Source organism: Muntiacus reevesi, chromosome 9, assembly GCF_963930625.1.
Source record: "Muntiacus reevesi chromosome 9, mMunRee1.1, whole genome shotgun sequence".
Classification (NCBI taxonomy): Eukaryota; Metazoa; Chordata; class Mammalia; order Artiodactyla; family Cervidae; genus Muntiacus; species Muntiacus reevesi.
In genome coordinates, this window is record NC_089257.1 from 38,360,099 (window position 1) to 38,378,870 (window position 18,772).

General features: G+C 38.5%; 1 protein-coding gene across 4 annotated transcripts in view; it reads left to right on the forward strand.

Moving 5' to 3' along the window:
• Window positions 1-18,772, forward strand: part of FAM168A (family with sequence similarity 168 member A) — a 199,869-nt gene that overhangs the window by 120,570 nt on the left and 60,527 nt on the right. For all 4 annotated transcript variants that reach the window (XM_065944122.1, XM_065944126.1, XM_065944123.1 and 1 more), the window contains exon 2: window positions 7,461-7,548. In XM_065944122.1, coding sequence (XP_065800194.1) covers window positions 7,479-7,548 — 70 coding nt within the window. In that variant the 5' untranslated portion in view covers window positions 7,461-7,478. The remainder of the gene's footprint in view (window positions 1-7,460; window positions 7,549-18,772) is intronic.

Below are 18,772 nucleotides of genomic sequence, written 5' to 3' on the forward strand. Positions count from 1 at the left end.
TTAGAAACTTTGTTCCAATGTAGCTCCATTTTTCCTCTCTTTTTACTTTGGGCTCTTGTTTTTCTGTACAGTAAATCTTCGTATGCCATAGATGCAGTAATGTAATTTTAAAGTTATTGTTTTACATAACTGTCTTTTAAGAGAAAAATATTTATGCTATCTTTATTTTTACCTATGTAATATCCTTTACTGATGCTCTTTTTCTTTTCATGTGGATTTGAATTACTCTGTAATGCCATTTCCTTTCAGCCAGAAGGCTTTAGTATGTCTTTAGGGTTTTTGGAAAGGGAGGTTGCTATCAGTGAATTATCTTAGTTGTTAGTTATTTGGGAATGTCTTTATTTTTACCTATAATTTTGAATGATAGTTTTACTGGTGTCACAAATTGTGGTTGGTAAACTTTTTTTCATTCAGTGCATTTGATTTATTATTCCACTGCCTCTGGCCTCCATTGTTTCTAATGAGAAGTGAGCTGTTTACCTTAATCTTATTGTTGTCCTCTTTCATTTCATAAGTTTTTTTCTCTTGCCACTTTCAAAATTTTCTCTTTGGCTTTCAATGGTTTTTACTATGATGTGTACAAGTGTGTCTCTTTTTGTGTTCAGCCCACTTGGAGTTCACTGTCTTGGGTGTAGTGTAACATTTGTTTTTAAAATCAAATTTGGGAAGCTTTTGGTGATTATATCTTCAGATATTTTTTCTACTCCTTCTTTCCTCTCTTTAGAAATCCCATTACTTGTTTGTTGGTTTATTCCATAGTTTCCCACAGGTCTCTGACTTTATTTTTCATTTTTTCATTTTGTTTTTCAGATTGCATTATCTGTATTCATCCGTCTTTGAATTTGATGACTCTTTCTTCTTTCAGCTCAGATTTATTTTGAGTCCTCTTGAATGTTTGATTTCAGATTACAATTTTCATTTGGTTCTTTTTATAATTTCTGTTTATTGATATTCTCCATTTGATAAGTAATTATCATCTTACTTTCATTTAGTTCTTTAAATATGGTTTCCTTTATTTTAAAAAATATTTCTAATAGGTGCTTTGAAATACTTACCTGTTGATTCTAATATCTAAGTCTCCTTGGAGACAGCATCTATAGTCTCCTTTTATCCCCCCCATAAATGGGTCGTCCCAGTGTCTTTGCATGTTTTATGATTCTTTTGGTTGAAAAACTATGTTGTAGATAATATAATGTAGCAACTCTTGATTCAGACTCTTCCACCACTAAGGAATGGGAGGGCTGCTGCATTTGTTTTTTTAACCTCTCTTTTTTGGTTTCTTTAGTACATGCTCAGACTACTTGATAGTGCCTGTCTTTGTATGTGTGACTGCTGATGTCTCTTTTTTTAACCATGAACATTTATTTATTTATTTAACATACAAGTAGTTTATTCTGGTCATATATTTATTTAAAGAAAGTTTCTGTGAAAGGAGTTTCTTTCTTTCTTTCGTAATCTTTATGTATTTGACTATGCTGGGTCTTAGTTGCCACACATGGGATCTTCAGTCGTCCTTGTAGCATGTGGGTTCTTTCAGTTACAGCAATCAGGATCTTTAACAGCATGCAAACTCTTAGTTGTGGCATGTGAGATCTAATTCCCTAACCAAGGGATCAAACCCAGGCCCCCTGCATTGGGAGCATGGAGTCTTAGCCACTGGACCACTAGGGAAGTCCCTATAGTCATATTTTTTAAAATATTGTTTTAATTTTTAAACTCGGCTTCCTGAAGGTCATCCCTGGGTCAGCATAGATTAGTGGTCAACAATGACTGGCTTCAGTCCTAGGCCAGGAAATCTTCCACCCTTTGTTGATGGATTTGTTTGTTGATGGGAGAATGCATTCAAAGTTCAGGCAATTTTTGCAATTCTGCTCCAGCCTTTACTTTCAGTGTGTTCAAGGCCTTATATTCACATTGGGTCTATAGATACCTAGAACTGCTCCAGTTTCTTCTTAGCATATATGAAACCATACACATCACCAGGGATCCCATAGTGGGTCTCATCTTTTGTTCCCTAGAACTTCCTTTAAAATTTCTGGCTTATCTGCAAGCCTGTTGCCTGCCCTAACTAGTATTACGACCTTAAGCCAGCTGCAGTAGTGGCCTTCCTGGATAGTTTACTATTGTTCCCCACATTGTCCCTCTATTGTTTTTGACACTGGGCACTATCCAGAGAAAATTTTCTATCCTCAGCGTCAAATTAAATCATTCCACTCTGGCAAGTCATTCTTCTGGCCTGGCCTGATGGAATTATTCCAGGGAGTTGGGGGCAGAGGGTCGGCACAGCTTGAGCCTAAAATGTCACAGATTCTCACTGTTCTTGATATGGTTCAGTAATTCTTCTTATATAAACATTTCTCAGTTTGATGTATGCCTTTGGTTAATTTTCAGAGGCCCAAATAGTTGTTTTTGACAGTTTCCTTCAGTTTTATTGTTGCTTTTAGGGAAGAGGGTTTGCTAAGCAATTTAGGTATTCCAGAAGTTCCACCTCTGCACTTAAAAGTTCCATTATTTTTGGCATGTTTATTTTTATTTAACTTTTAAAATTTCCTAACTAGACCATAGCCTCCTTTGGACAGACACTATATCTTTTTTTTTTTTTTACAGTATCCATCCTAATATACATTAAACCTGTAAGCTTTAATTTCTTTATCTGTCAAATGAAATTAATAATCCTTGTGTTGCTTACTTCAAAGGATCAAGTGAGCTAGTGATTAAAATCTCATTGTAAACTAGATCTTCCTTAACTTACAATGAGATTACATCCCAATAAACCCATTTTAAGTTGAAAATGTGTTTAATGCACCTAACCTACCAAACATCGTGGGTTAGCCTAGCCCACTTTAAACATGCTCAGAACACAATAGCCTACAGTTGAGCAAAATCATCTAACACAAAGCCTATTTTGTAATGTTGAATATCTCATATAATTTATTAAATACTATATTTTAAGTGAAAAACAGAATGGTTATATGGATACAGAATGGTTGCACATGTAAATTGGTTGTTTACCATTGACTGACTGGGAGCTGTAGTGTATTGCTGTTGCTGCCAAATATCATGAGAGAGTTTTGTGCTGCATACACTAGCCCAGGAAAAGTAAAATTCAGAATTCAAAGGATGTTCCTACTGAATGCATATTACTTTGGTACCATTGTAAAGTTGAAAAATCTTATCCGAACTCTCATAATTTGGGGACCATCTGTATAAGCTTTAAAATTTCATATAGGTAGTTTGTAAACTACTAAACACTGCAACCTATTGTGCATATGGTACTTGTACGTGTTCACTCTTCACCCCTGAAATTTTTCTTGTTATTTTGTGCTCATAGATTTTGCTATTGATTTGAAAGAGATTGTTCAGGTATTTTTGAGGGCAGCAGCAGCAGACTACTTGTCAAACAGTCTGGGGATGAAGTCCAGCTCCACGAGGAGGGAAGTCTTTAGCACCTCTGTCTGTTTTTGTTAGTCATCATTCTGCCACCCAGCTCACCATTGCTTGTACTACCTAAGATGAGTTATCAGTAGAGGATTTTCTGAACATTGGAAGTAAATGCTGGAGAGATGTGAAGCCAAGTTGTTGACTGAAATATGCCAAGAAGTGCCAAACACCTTGAAACTATTCCAGAGTTGTTTTTTGAGGGAAGCATGAAGGATGGTCCATTATGTATTCAACTACTATGCATTTAGTGATCATTATATACTAGGTAATATTTTGGGTATTGGGGATACAAGAAAAAAATAAACAGAATCCTTGTTCTTATGGAGCTTACAACTCTAATGGAGGAAAGAATAAACAGATAGACAAGAAAGGATATCGGGTAATGATTGGGGTCAGTAGGAAAAGTAAAACAAATTAGGGACAGAGAATAACAGTAGGAGTTATTTTTAGATAGGTTGGCTAAGGAATTAACTTTGGACAAGGTGACATTTGTGCAGAGATCTGAATGAAGTGAGGGAGTATGTCATTTGAATATCTGGGGAAGGTCATTTTAGGTGTGAGAAAGAGCAAGAGCAAAGGCCCTGAGGCATAAGCATATATGTGTGTTCAGGGAACAAGAATGTCATTGTGACTGGAGTGTAGAAATCAAGAGGTAGTAGTAGGAGTTGCAACCAGAGTGCTGGGCATGTGAAACAGATCATATAAGGCCTCGTAGACCTTTATAGGGGCTCCCCAAGTGGCGCTAGTGGTAAAGAACCTGCCTGACAATGCAGGAAATGTAAGAGACATGGGAAGGATCCCTGGGTGGATCCCTGGGTAGGGAGGATCCCAATTGGATATTCTGGAGGAGGGGCATGGCAACCCACTCCAATATTCTTGCGTGGAGAATCACATGGACAGAGGAGCCTGGTGGGCTACAGTCCATAGGGTTGCAGAGTTGGGCATGACTGAAGTGTGTAAGGACTTTGGATTTTATCCTGAATAAGATGGGAAGCTATTGCAGAGTTGTGTTTGCTGACACAAGTAATGTAGACTTACTGTGGTTCAACCCCAGGGAGCAGGGGCAACTCCATACTCAGCTCTAGAGAGAGAGCTAGATGGGACTTACACCTCAGGCACTTATCCTACTTATCTTACTTAAAAAGTGAAATCAGGTTGGGTTGATAACATGTGGCAGCTAATATCCTATATAGCTGGCAGGAATAGAAGTCAGACAGTCAGTGCCTTTATTTTCTCCTAACTGCCTATGTGTGTCCAGCAAGGACCCAGTAGGTAGATTTGAATTTGAATCCCATGGTGGGATCTCTCAGGGGCTATTAGTATCATAATAAAGAAACCATTGCTGAATCCAAGGTCATAAAGGTTTTGCTATCTTTTCTTTTTTCTTCTAAGAGTTTTATCTTTTTAGCGGTCTCATTTAGGTCTTTGATTTGGGGTGCTAGTCTTAACCTGGTCCTTTACTTACTTTGTGACCTCGGACTGTTCATTTGCTATTTCTCAGCCTCATTTTTTTCATCTTCTTACAGTAAAAGTTGATATTTGAGTATACAAAACAACAACAGAAAACAGATTAGAGTGCCACAGTTAGGATTTATGGGGAGGGTATTGACCCCAAAGATAGAGAACTTTTGGGGATGGTGAAAATACTTTGTATCCTAATTGTGGTGGTGTTTGTACAACTGTATATGTTTTTCAGAGCTCATAGAACTATATACCTAAAAGGAGTAAATTTTACTACATATAAATTGTACCTCAATAAACCTAGCTTTAAAAAATTACCTACAACAACTCTGTTAAGTATGTGTTATTCTTTCCCATTTTGAGTCTAGAGGGAACTGAGGCGCAGGAAAGTTAGTGAACTTGCCTGTGGTCCCACATTTGGTATGTGGCAGTTCCAGAATTTGAACCTAAATCTGCCTGATAATAGAGCTTGTGATCTTCCTACTCATTTTTAGCCTGTCCCTGAAACTACTAGTGTGTGGATTCTGTTGTAAAAGGCTGACCTTCCCTTGAAAGCCAGGAACTCTGTCTGCCTTGTCATATTCTTATTCCACGTTTTGAACCCCTGGCAGGTCTCATTTCTGCCAGTCATTAGTTGAGATTGGAGTCCACGCTGTTGTGGAGTGCTACTCAGGCATGGTCTCCTTCTGAGGCTGTGGCTCTCATTTTTGAGCAGCAGGAGACCAGTTTCAAAACTGATGAGTTTCTTTGGTTATGAAGAACAATTTCAAACTTTGTCCAATCAGCAACACAGAGTAGCTTCTCAGTAGGAGAGTGCTCAGATATTTATAGGACCCGTTGTGCTGCTTAGCAGTCTTCCTTACCCTGGCTTATTTAACAGAGAGCCCGTTGGGTAGAAGAGAAATCCAAGGCTATTACCATCATTATTTACGTCTGCATTCCACTTTGTAGTTTGCAATGTATTTTAACATCTGTGAACTCTCTTAGCACCTTGCCAGGAGAGTGCTTATATTTAGAGAGAGAATGTACTTGACTGTGGACTTTCCAGATGGTGCAGTGGTAAAGAATCTGCTTGCTGATGCAGGAGATGTGGATTTGATCCCTGGGTTGGGAAAATCCCCTGGAGAAGGAAATGGCAACCCACTCCAACATTCTTACCTGGTAAATGCCATGGATGGAGAAGCCTGGTGGTCTACAGTCTGTATCACAAAGAGTTGGACACAACTGAGCACACACGCACGTTCTTGGCAGTATTCTTGGATAACTCTGGCTGCAAGCATGTTTTTTTCTTAATTTGTGCCGGAATGTGTATATTTCCTATAACTTTCGTCAGGTTTTCTAGTTTCAGTTTGTCAACTGGTGATAGTTTAATCTAGCCTGTTGCCCTGGGGTGATTTGCCAGGGCTACACATTGGGTACATTTCAAAAAGTTCTGTTATCTGAATTTGACCAATGGCATTTTCTTTTTTACCTGTTTGCCCACCTTCCTCTCTTTGGGAACCCATCTTTCCTCCACCTCTCATTCCACAACCCTGGATAGGCTAATTAATCTCAGAGCAATTGTCATCAAGCCAGCTGTTGACTTTAACTGCTTGTCTTCAGCATTTGACTTGTTTCCTATCCTGAGGTGCTATGGAAGAAGTTAATGACCTAAAAAATTGCCTTTCTATCATGTGAGCCTAGTTAGGAGGAAATAGCTTGATTTTTATGAAGTGTAAATAATATATTTGGAGACACGTCTTTAAACATGTGTTGGACTGTGTATCAGAGTTGGTTCCCTAAACAAGGTGGGACAAATTGGCTGGCTAATAGAGCTTAATATTCCATTAATCAGAATGGAGAATGTGCTTCATTAAGGTAATTAACAGAGCACTTGTGCAGGTGATACTTATTGCACACAAATTTCCAAGTTTCTCTCTTTCCCTTGAATAAATTTTGAAAGAGACCTTGGCTGTGTTTCCTTGTTTGCATTAAAATGGTCAGTGGCAATAAATTCCCATTTTCCCCCAACACTGCTAGTAACTAGTATCTTGTCTTCTGTAAGTGCAAAGGGTGGGTAGCACACTTGCTGCTCTTCTTCCAGCAGTCTGTGCTTGTTACCAGGTGCTGGGGCTCCCCTGGTGAGCAGTAGAAGTGCATCCTTTCCCAGCTCATAGACAGGCATCCTTAGAATTAGAAAAGACTGCAGAGAACCTGAAGTAATTGATTTTATGTCAGGACATTGAAGCCCAGAGAGGGGAAGAGACTTGGCCAATGCCAAACAGTGTGCTCATGGTAGCTGATTTATGGGATAGTGGGACTAGTACTGAACTGAGAATCAAAAGGCTGGAACTGACATAGGCTAATTGTGTCACTTCTCTGCCTCTCGGTATCTTCATGTGTATAGTGGGAAAAGTGTCTGGCAAAGGGCCAAGTACAAACAAGGGGCTTTTTTAAGTCCTCCTTCTGTTATCCTGCGTTGCTTCTCTGTGTCACTTGAAGATTATACATCAGAAGCTGATGTCAGGGAGAATGAACAATCAGTAATCGATGCTGGTTTTTTGTTTGTTTTTCTGTAGGATTCTCACTTGTCCACAATGAACCCTGTTTATAGCCCCGTGCAGCCTGGGGCTCCTTATGGCAACCCGAAGAACATGGCCTACACAGGTGAGTGGTGTGAGAATGACTCTGAGTTTGAGAAGTGGTGTTTAAGGACCCTACCACATAAGGTGCTCAATGACTTTTGGCACACGACACCTCCAAAAGCCCTTGTAAAGCTTGGAAACTTGTAGAAGGGAGATATGTTTGGAGTTTAGTGGAGATAAAAATGATGTTCTTAAGACCATGGATTATTGAACTGCCACTAGGGGAAGGGAAGGGAGGTAACATTTATTTATTACAGAGTAGCATAGGCCTAGTCATGTACTGGGCACTTTACATATCATGTTTAACTTTTATCTTAATTATACATGGTGAAGCTTATTATCACCATTTCACAGATGAGAAAAATATAGTTGCAGTGAAGTCACAAAACAAAATTAGGTGTTTGAACCAGGTCTGCTGATTCTGAAGGCTGATCTCTTTCCTGACTGCATACCATGCTGTTTCCTATTGCACTGCCTTTTGAATGTTGTCCCTCTGTCTGGAATGCCATTGTCTTCTGACAGCTTCACCCTATCCTTTAACATCTCTTCTCTGAGCTCAGACTCTACTTTTCCAGGGGGGATTCTCTCCCTTACCTGGCCCTGGGCAAGTTTTGTAACCTTCCAGGGCCTAGGTGTTCTCATTATAAAATGAGAGCAGTAGTGTTACCATGTTTCATGGGCTGCTACAAGGATTAAATGAGCAGTGTGAGGCACTCATCATATAGTATGTGGTACCAAGTAAATACTTAATAGTGGTTATTATTTACAAATAACTAAGAATGGGCAGGATGTATCATAATGGAAGTAAATGAGAAAATATATATAAATTATGAGCCTTAAAAAATATAATGAAAATAAATCCAAGGTGAAGATAACAGTATGAATGAACACCTGGAGGTAAGGAAGTATGGTCAAGGTGCAGTCTACTTGAGAGTAGCTGGACTAAAGAGTAGAAAAGGGGGGGAAATGCGAAATGGAGCTTAAAAAGTAAAGTAATAATGGTTGTGGTGGCAGAATCGGAGATGGGAGGATAGAGAGTTTCACCGTGGAAGGGAGAGAGGGTGTGTGGAGCGTACTGGTTCCTTTTTATAGGTTTTCGCTTTACTATGTATGCTGTGTAGCCTCCTAGATTGAGAATAGAGGGATCTCTGAGAACTTTTTGTCTGGTTGTTCCAAATTTTTGTTCTATTAGGACATTGTGGGGTATGGGGCTTCAAAAATCCTCAAATATTTGATATGATTCTTGAAAAATATTTAGAACTATTTTTATAAAACCTGCATACACACGAGATGATCAGTGTGTGCTAACACATTTGCAGCTATTTATGCTTGTGAATCAGAATTTTCTGAATGCTCTGCAACCCAAATAATATTTAGGAATATATTGAGCCTGATGTGACTAAGCTGTCATCATTAATTTTCAATTTCACATGTTTGTGTTTATCACAACAACTTTATTATCCTTACTTAACTCCAATAGTAAATATATTCTGTTTGGGCTTCTATAGTATGTTTATTCTAATACCGTTAATATCATAACCAGGATCCATTTGGCAGTATCCTGTGCCCCACTAGCTCAGGGAGCGTGTTGCTTTTTCTCTTCCTGGTTCAGAATATTCCAGCAACCTAAGTCCTTTGCCACAGTGGACCGAGCTGCTTTTGTAGGCAGAACCGGCGGGGGGAATCCTTAAGGTTTCATGTGATCCTGGCTGCCTTCATTCTTACTGAGTTGCTATACCTGAGAAAGAAACAGTTGGATTTATCTATTGATTTGCACAAAGAAGATTAGCAGTATAACATTGATAAATGTGTTTCAACTGAATGAACAACAAGTGAGTTCAAATCCCAGCTTTTTCAGATAATAACTAGATGACTTTGGACAAATCACTTAACCTCCCTAAATTTGAATTTCTTTTGTAAATTGGGGTAAGACTATTTCATAGAATAGTTGTGAGAATTAAATGAGATAATTAGTACTCTGCAGGGAGAGAGGGAGGATTGTCTTTGTTTCTACTAATCACCAAGGATTATCATCAGCCTAGAACTATGTTTTAATTTTTCTGCTGGGATTCTAAGACTGCACAGATGGTATAAACTCCATATAAGTAGAATACATTCAAAGTTCGCACAGGCCAAGGTTTCAGTTCTTAAGGAAACTTTCCTTTTTAACCTAAGCTTCCAGTTTTCTCTCTACTTTTCAGACTTTTTTTTTTTTTTTTTAACTGATGGATGACTTCTCTAAATTCCCAGCTTTATACAGGGGAACTTGAGTTTCAGCTGTTGACTTCTCCAGGGCCCAGAGCCTCATCTCCCATCCTCCCCCATAGCTATGAAAAACAGGCTTTTTGATTGCCTAGACCAAAAAACCTTCGCAGAGCATCCCAATATCAGCTCACTCTGAGAATTCCTGATTTTTAATTTCCTTTTCATTTTTTGACCTCAAGAGATTTCTTCTCTTTCTTAAAATCTCAAGCCTGCCTATATTTGTTATATAACATAAAATGTTTGTTATACTTTTTATCCAGCTTTTCTAGGTGTTATGGAATAGGCAGATTTTCAAGTTATCTTTTCTTCTAAATTGCAAGAAATAAAGATCCAAGTGAGGTAACCTGTAAAACAGATGTCAAATACAATGCATTAGAGTAAACATTCGCTATTATTGTTAGTAAAAATAATGGTTAAATTAAAGAGTGTTAATTACCATTTGGCAAGTACATACTAGGTACTTCATTAATTATAATCTTACTAATTATAAACTCCATAGTACTCTTCTTTTAAGTTAAAGTAACTGATAGTTTAATTCATGTTGTATTACTTGGCCAGTATATATATAGCTTCTGAAGGATGAGGAGAGATTTGAACTCGGGTCTTTATGATTTCAAAGTGACAATGGTTTCTGTTATAGCAAGCTGATTTGTCTTAAAATATGTGCTTCTTTCACTGCTTCCAATGATAAGCTAGGGGAAAGGATTGTCTTTTCAGTTTCTAGGAGTAGGGAACCTCATGTTTGAGGAGCAAGTAGCTAGCTCCTGACAGCAGTTTAGGGTAGGCTCGGAGTGGGGGCAGTTTAAGTGGAGAGTCAAGTTCATTGTGGTATTGTCTGCTTCAGAGGTAACAGGGTGGTGACTACAAGGAATAGAGAAGTTGGAAAAATTCTTTATTTGAAATTCCCTCTGAAATAGGGAAATAAAATACAGCTTTGCAGTTACAATTCTAACACCAATTCCAATGTGTGGATTCTTTCCCCACACCAAGCTATTCTCTGATACCAGCAGGGTGTCCTGCAATTCAACTCAATTCTGACACAGTTCAACTCAATTCTGACACTGTCTACTTGGAGATAATGTCAGAGTCCACAGGTTGAAAGCTCAGTCCCATAAAACTGTCCTCATTTCAGATACCAATCACAAGTCCAGGTTGTGACCTGTGCTTCTGACTGACTGGCTGTAAATCTGAGGTTCCTATAACTCCCTCCCTGGGTTCAATTAATTGCCAGAGCAGCTCACAGAACTTAGGAAACCAGTTTATTCACTAGATTTTTGGTTTATTATAAAAGGATGTAATTCAGGAACAGGCAGATGGAAGAGATGCAGACGACAGTGAATACAGAAAGGAATGTGGATCCTCTAGAGGGCGCCACTCTCCCCGTACCTCTACATGTACACCAACCTAGAAGCTCTCTGAACTTTGTCCTTTTTGATTTTTGATAGCTCAGTTGATAAAGAATCCACTGGCAATGCAGGAGAGCCCGGTTTGATTACTGGCTCAGGATGATCTGCTGGAGAAGGCATAGGCTACCCACTCCAGTATTATTGGGCTTCCCTTGTGGCTCAGCTGGTAAAGAGTTTGCCTGCCATGCGGGAGACCTGGGTTTGATCCCTGGGTTGGGAAGATCCCCTGGAGAAGGGAAAGGCTACCCACTTAAGTGTTCTGGCCTGGAGAATTCCATGGACTGTATATATAGTCCATGGGGTTGCAATAAGTCAGACACGACTGAGCGACTTTTGCTTTCTTTCTTTCAGTATATAGGTATGATTGATCATTGGAGATTGATTGAACCTGCAGTCCCTCTCCTCCTGTTTGGAATGTAAGATCCTGCATGCTGCATAGCATGGACCCCCGCCCAAGAAAAGGCATCCTTATCGCTCTTTAGGAAAATTTCACGGGTTTTTAGGAAACCTGTACCAGGAACAGGGATGAAGACTAAATATATGCTTTTTATAAATCACAGTATCACAGCAATAGTGTATTCCAATAAACAGCTGTCTTCTAGCCAGTAGCAGGGCTTTGGTTTCCAGTCAGAGATTGAGGCCAGGTCATAGTGGTAAAAGTACCAGATCCTAGCCACTAGGCAGTGGTCAGTGACAAAGGCCCTGGCCCTTTGACTTTGCAGAAAAGATTTTCCACAAAGACAGAAAGTAGTGAAGCAAGTGAAGTATTTATTAAGAGGAAAAAGAGTACAGTATGTGTGGATAGACACATGAGCAGACTCAGAGGGAGACTCCCTGACTTGCTGAGTTGCACCCTCAGTTTTAATTACTTTTATGGAGCATTTCTTCCGGTTTCCTTTGGCCAGTCATTTTGATTTTGCCTGGTTCGCAGTCCATATTTGGTATATCTCAGGATCCTTCCATTTGTGTGCATGCATTCCTTGACAGTTTTCCTCTTTGACCTCCAAGGAACCTTTCTGCACATGTGTAGTCCGGGAGGTCTTCTGACTTTGAGAATAAGAAATACATGATCTGAGCAGGGCCCAGCCTTCTCCCTTAATTGTCCTGCTATTCTTGTTCTGGAGTTTTGGCCCATAGGGAATGAATTTCCAGTTGCTTTATCCTGGTGGTGGGGGGTGGGGTAGGGTATTTCTCTCCTGCCTCAGTAGGACACAGCAAGAAGGCTGCCATTATTAGCAAGTCAGCAAGAGAGAGCCCTCACTAGAACTCAGCCAAGCTGGCACTCTGATCCATATACTTTCAGCTCCAGAACTGTGAGAAAGAAATTGTTGTTTAAACCACCCAGTCAGTCTGTGTTATTTTGTTGTGGCAACTCCAACTTACAGTAAAGATAGTAAGTACAGTGAACACTTGAATATGCTTTACATGAATTGACCATGAAAATGGGCTCTTTACAGATTGGGACATTTCTTTTTCTGAAAGGTCTCAGAAGTGTTTCTCTGTTAGAAGTTTGAAGTGTAGTTAGGATCTAAACATTGTCTACTTTTCTTTTTTTTTTTTTTTTTCCTTTTTCTCTTCTTTTCTTAAAATATTCTAATGGTGAGAGTGTCCAAGTATCACTAGAGGCCTGGTATATGTGCTGAGGAGAGGACAGGTTTTGGATTCTGTCAGATCTGGAGTAGAATCTAGGCTCTGCCACTAATTAACTGTGCAAACTTGAGCAAGTTATTTAACCTTTCTGAATCTCAGTTTCCTCAACTGTAAAATGCGATAATGATCTATATAGATGGTTGGTTCACCAGTCCATGAGAATGTTTATAAAGCCTCTGGCACCGTGCTCATCACTGATGCTCAATTAATGGTTATCACAGTGCACAGCAATGAGTATACCATATAGGGAAAAGAATATGGGATATGGAGCTAGTGACTTAGATTATAGACCTGATTCTGCCACTTAGAAACTATGTGACATCAGATAAATTATTAACCATTCTGGGCTTCAGTATATCCTTTGCAAAATAGAAAAAGAATTATGAATGCCACCTTTACAAGACAGCTGGGAGTAATAAATGTAATGGGTCCAACCATTGACGTGTAGTAGAATTTAAAAAATCCAGTTAGAAAAGAATTCTGAAGTATGAGAACAGATATACCCCCTTACCCTAACTCATCATTTTATAGGTGAGACAATAAAGAACTGTTAAAGAAAGTATTGAAGCTAGGCTGGTACCTAAGTCTACCTATCCTGGGTCTGTATATTCATTGTCTCACTACCACAAAGAACAACCAAAGTTCTATCCTTGAAAACCTTCCTTCACGACTCCTTTCCTGGCCATTTCCCCATCTTTTGCTGGGCCACACCAGCTCACAAGCCCTCACCACTCCTGTGCTGAACCCTAAATGAATTTCTTGGCTTCAATATACAGCAAACGTGTTCAGTATGTCATTTACCCCTCCCCACAAAAGACATGGCCTTCAAGGTTGCAAAGCTAGGAAATTGGTATGTTCAGACTTTACTAGCATTTTCCACTAGTTTTTTTTTCCCCCCTCTAGAATGCTCTCTTTACTTAAAAAAAAAATAGTAGTTTAAGAAGCGCATTTTTTAAAAATGTCTTTTAATTGATTTATTTTGGCTATGCTACATGACATGTAGGATCTTAATTTCCCAACCAGGGATCAAACCCACGCCCACTGCAATGGAAGCATGGAATCTTAACCTCTGGGCTACCAGAGAAGTCCTCAGATTTGTATTTGACATGGCAGTTTGTCATCTAGAGGACCTTAATAAGTAAGCTGATAGCCTGAAAATACAATGAAATAATCTGAGAGTTAAAAAAAAATCTTTCTTTGCAGTGACACAGGCCTGCACATTTTACTCCTCTGTAAGGACCACCTGGTGGAGGTTTTAAGACTGACATTTGTATTTCGGTCTTTGGAAATAACTTTTATGAGTTTTTCCCCCTCATATTTGTTTCTTATAACAAGTCTGGGAAGATAGCCCTTATTTTCCAGATGAAGTGACTGAAGATCAGTTTTCTCAAGGTCATAATACATGGCAGAGCCCCCAAGCCCCAGTTTTCTGCATTACAAAGCCAGAGCTTTTAACTGCTATAGCACACTTGACTGTGTCTTGGAGACCACAGTGATTAGGATCTGAGATGAGCCAGGATTGATGGATGATTCCTGAAACTACTCTATGAAATGGAGTGATTCCTGAAACTACTCTATGAAACCCCCTTCTGATAATACAACTGGTCTCTGCTCAGAAAAACTTCTCAGGTCACTTAGTTACTTTTCCACCTGTGATTGAAGAATAGCCTCTAAGGAGAATTCTTATCAACTTGTCTTGCTATAGTAGTTACTAACAATCTCCCTGTTGTTAAGCCTTCATCCTATTTGACCTCTATCATTGGACACTCCTGACTTCTCCCTTCTTGAAATTTTTGTTTCCTTGCTCTTCTTTGATTATAATTTTTCTGCTTATAGGTTCTCTTTATGAGTTATGTAGAGACTGCAGAGATCCTTAGAAAAAGCAAAAGGGAACTTTTTCTCTTGCATATTTGGTTTATAGCAAATTTTCTTTTTTAGAACAATGATAGTTGAAGTCTAACAATTCTTTGAGTTTCTCAGCAAGGAAGAGGTATATTCAAACTCTTGCATTACCTGTGTAGTCAGCATGGACTGGTTTAATTTGGATCTCAGCTTCTTTGCTAACAAAGCCAGATTTGACTTCTAAAAACAAAATTAACTTCCAGTTGTAAGATAAGTAAGTACTAGGGACATAATGTACAGCATGATAAGTATAACTAACACTGCTGTATGTCATATATGCAGTTTACTAAGAGAACAAATCCTATCACAAATAAAAAATATTTTTTCGGGACTTTGCTGGTGGTCCAGTGGCTAAGACTCCTCACTCCCAATGCAGGGAACCCAGGTTCAATCCCTGGTCAGGGGAGATCCCACATGCCAAAACTAAGATCCACACAGTCAAATAAATATATATTTTTAAAAAAAGGATAGAAAAAAATTTTTTTCTGTTTCTTTAATTGTGTATATATATGAGATGATGGATGTCCACAAAACTTATCATAATAATCATGATGTATTTAAGTCAAATATTATTCTGTACACCTTAAACTTATACAGTGCTGTATGTCAATTATATCTCAACTGGAAGAAAAAATTTAACTCTCCAATGCCAGATTTTCTCTGAAGCTTAAGAAAACAAGGGTCCACAGAGCCCCATGTAATAATAGATAAGAAGTAAAATACTTTACAACTTTACCGTTTGTAATTTCATTGAATCTTTATAACAGTTGTATGAGGTAGAAGTTTTTTTATTAAATATTCATTTTACAGATGAAAGTCTAAGAAAGGTCAATAAATGTGTACAGGTTTTTATCGCTTGTAAGTGGCAATGCTAAGACTAGAGCTTAAATTTACTGGGCTCTAAATATAATTCCAATTGTTCTTCCCACTCCACCAGGCTGTCAGGCAAGTGCTCTCTGGGTTTTAAAGGGAACACAAGCAGTATGTCTGCCTCTGATACATTATGTGTGATGTCAGTACAAAAAGCAAATGGATTAAATCTTGTCTGGGCAAGAATCATGTGCATTAAACTAATTTTCTCTTTGCTTATAGCTGATCTACTTTCTTGGATCACAAGATAATTTCCCATTTTTGTAGGAAAGAAAGCAGTGTTTTTGCCCAAAGGAAGAAGTGTTGGTGTTGGGTTATTCCCTGTTCCTCTTGACTCCCTGTTCTCCTGTTCTTTTTTTTTTCGTGTCTCCTAGACTGAGAACTCCTTGAGGATGAAGGTTAGGAACCTCCTGTGCCTAAAAGACAGCAGGCAGTTAGTAACTCATTAAATATTTTTTGAATTGTTATTATGTTTATGTTAATTATAAATTACTGTTGCTATAGGTAATTATTTTATAGTAATAACTACCATTGTGTATGTGTGTGTGCGCTTAGTTACGTCCAACTCCTTATGACTCCATGGACTGTAGCCTACCAAGCTCCTCTTTTCATGGAATTTTCCAGCACAAATACTGCAGTGGGTTGCCATTTTCTCCTCTAAATAACTACCATTAATGACTAACAAATGGAGTACCGGGCACTTTATAAACATTGTCTTCAATTCTCATGATAACTGTACAAGGAAGAGCTATTACATATGAGGGAATAAGGTTCAACTATGTTAACTTTTCCAAGGTTTTATAGCTTGTAACTGTTAAGTGAAAAATAGGCCTATGTAAAAGAAAATAATTTTTTTTACTTTATCGTGGCAAAATATACATAAAATTTACCATTTTAACCATTTTAAGTGTATAGTTTAGTGGCATTAAGTTCTTTCATAATGTTGTATAAACATATTTCCAGAACTTTTTTATCACCCCAAACAGAAATTCTGTTTTCATGAAATAATAATTCTCCCTTTCCCTTCCCTCTACCCTCTGATAACCTCTAATCTAGTTTCTGCCTCCTTGAATTTCCCTCTTTTAGATATCACAAGAGTGATACATACAATATTTGTCCTTTTATTTGGCTTATGTCACTTAGCGTAATATTTGCAGGGTTCATCCATGTTGTAGCATATATTAGAACTCATTCCTTTCGATAGCTGGGTAATAGTTCATTTATGCCACATTTTGTTTATCCCATTCAACGTTTGTCTCCTTAAATCCTGTGGAATAAACTTTAGCTCTTGGACGCTGAACCATGGCTATCAGCCTCTGTGTTGGTCCCTCAGCCAGCAAAAGCAGCTATGAGCAATCAAACACATAAACAAACCCTGTGGAGGAACAAGGTTCTTATGGCCAACCCTATCTCCAACAGGCCATACCAGCAACTCAGGGCTTCACCATCACTGCTGTCTGAGCGTGGGAAAGGGCATGGGCTGGGCAAAAGACTGAAATGAACTGTCTATAGACTAGACTCTGGTATTCCAAAGTAGTTACTACAGAGAGTTTCTGCTAGTTCAGGTTTGGTGGAGAGATGAGTCTCTGGAGCTTCCTGTTCTAACATCTTAGGACGTCACTCTCAATATAGGTATCCTTTAAAAACAAAACCTGTTGTCATATAAAAAAGATTTGTTACCATTGCATAAAAGAAAGTATCAGAAAAGGATTTTTTTTTTCTTTTCCAAGTAAGGTCCTAATACTTCCAGTATTCTTTGCAAATAAAAAATAGCATTGTCCTGCTTGATGGTGGATGGCATGTGCTTTTCATGTATTTATTCACAGTGACAGATTCTCAGAAATAGCTGAGGTAACAACAATGTATTCAGTCACTGGCATATTTCTGTTAAATGATGGAAATATTGTCCTATAGCTCACTTGGTTTCCTGTCTTCTACCCTGGTGGGAAAAAAATCTTTATTCATTAGCATGCTGAGAGCTTTGAATCAAGATTTAGGTGCTTTCTTATGCCTGGAGAGATTTCATTTAAGGTTTTGCTTTAAGGTATTTCAGACTTGCTTTGCTTCCCTGATGGCTCAGATGGTAAAGAATCTGCCTGCAGTGCAGGAGACCCAGATTCAGTCCCTGGGTCAGGAAGATCCCCTGGAGAAGGGAATAACAACCCACTCCAGTATTCTTGCCTGCAGAATTCCATGGACAGGGGAGCCTGGTGGGCTACAGTCCATGGAGTCACAAAGAGTCAGACACGACTGAGTGACGTGACTAACACTTGCTACTTTCCAGGGTACTAGCCCTTACCTCTTTACTCTGCTGATACTTTTTGGATTGGCAGCAGGATTGCTGGACAGATCTCTGGGGAACATGAGGTTCCATCCTTGAATCTAATAATAGTAGTTCTATTAGTAACTATTAGTTGAGTAACAAGATATACAAGATATGAACTGGGTGCTTTATATAGTTCATCTCATTTAAGCCTCCTAATATCGCACAAGATGGACATTATTGTTCAGTTTTATAGATAAAAAAACTGATGCAGGGAGGTTAAATGACTTTTCCAGAGTCACAGAGGATTTCATTACAGTTTTCCTGGGCTCCAAAGACTTCTCTGACCTCTTATCACATCCTGAATGAGAGGAGGCTGAAATGAAAAGTTCTTTATTTTGACTCGGCTTGCTCTTTCCAAAATTAAACAAAACAAGGAGGGTAAGGATATTTTGTACAACATGAAGAATATAGCCAATATTTTATAATAACTACAAATGAACTATAACTTGAAAAATTACGACTCACTATATTGTACACTTGTAACTTATATACTGTATTTCAATAAAAGAATAATAAAATAAGTTTTTTAAAATGAGGTGGTTTTTCCTCAAGATGCCTTAGAAGCTAGTAAAGGGCAGGGTTAAGTAAAATAGGTGTTCTCTTCCCCTCTAGTAAATGTCTGCTCAGGCCTATTTTATATATAAACTTCCAGGTGAGATTTTGTTTGAAGGGAGGATTCTCCTGCCACACGCAGAGGGAGGTAAATTAACTGGTCAGGATGAACTCTGACCTTTCAGTTTCTTATATACTCTATTCTTCAAATTGTAAGATTATCAATTTTGTGAAGACACATACATGCAATGACTGTGACTTGTGTGTATGTTACC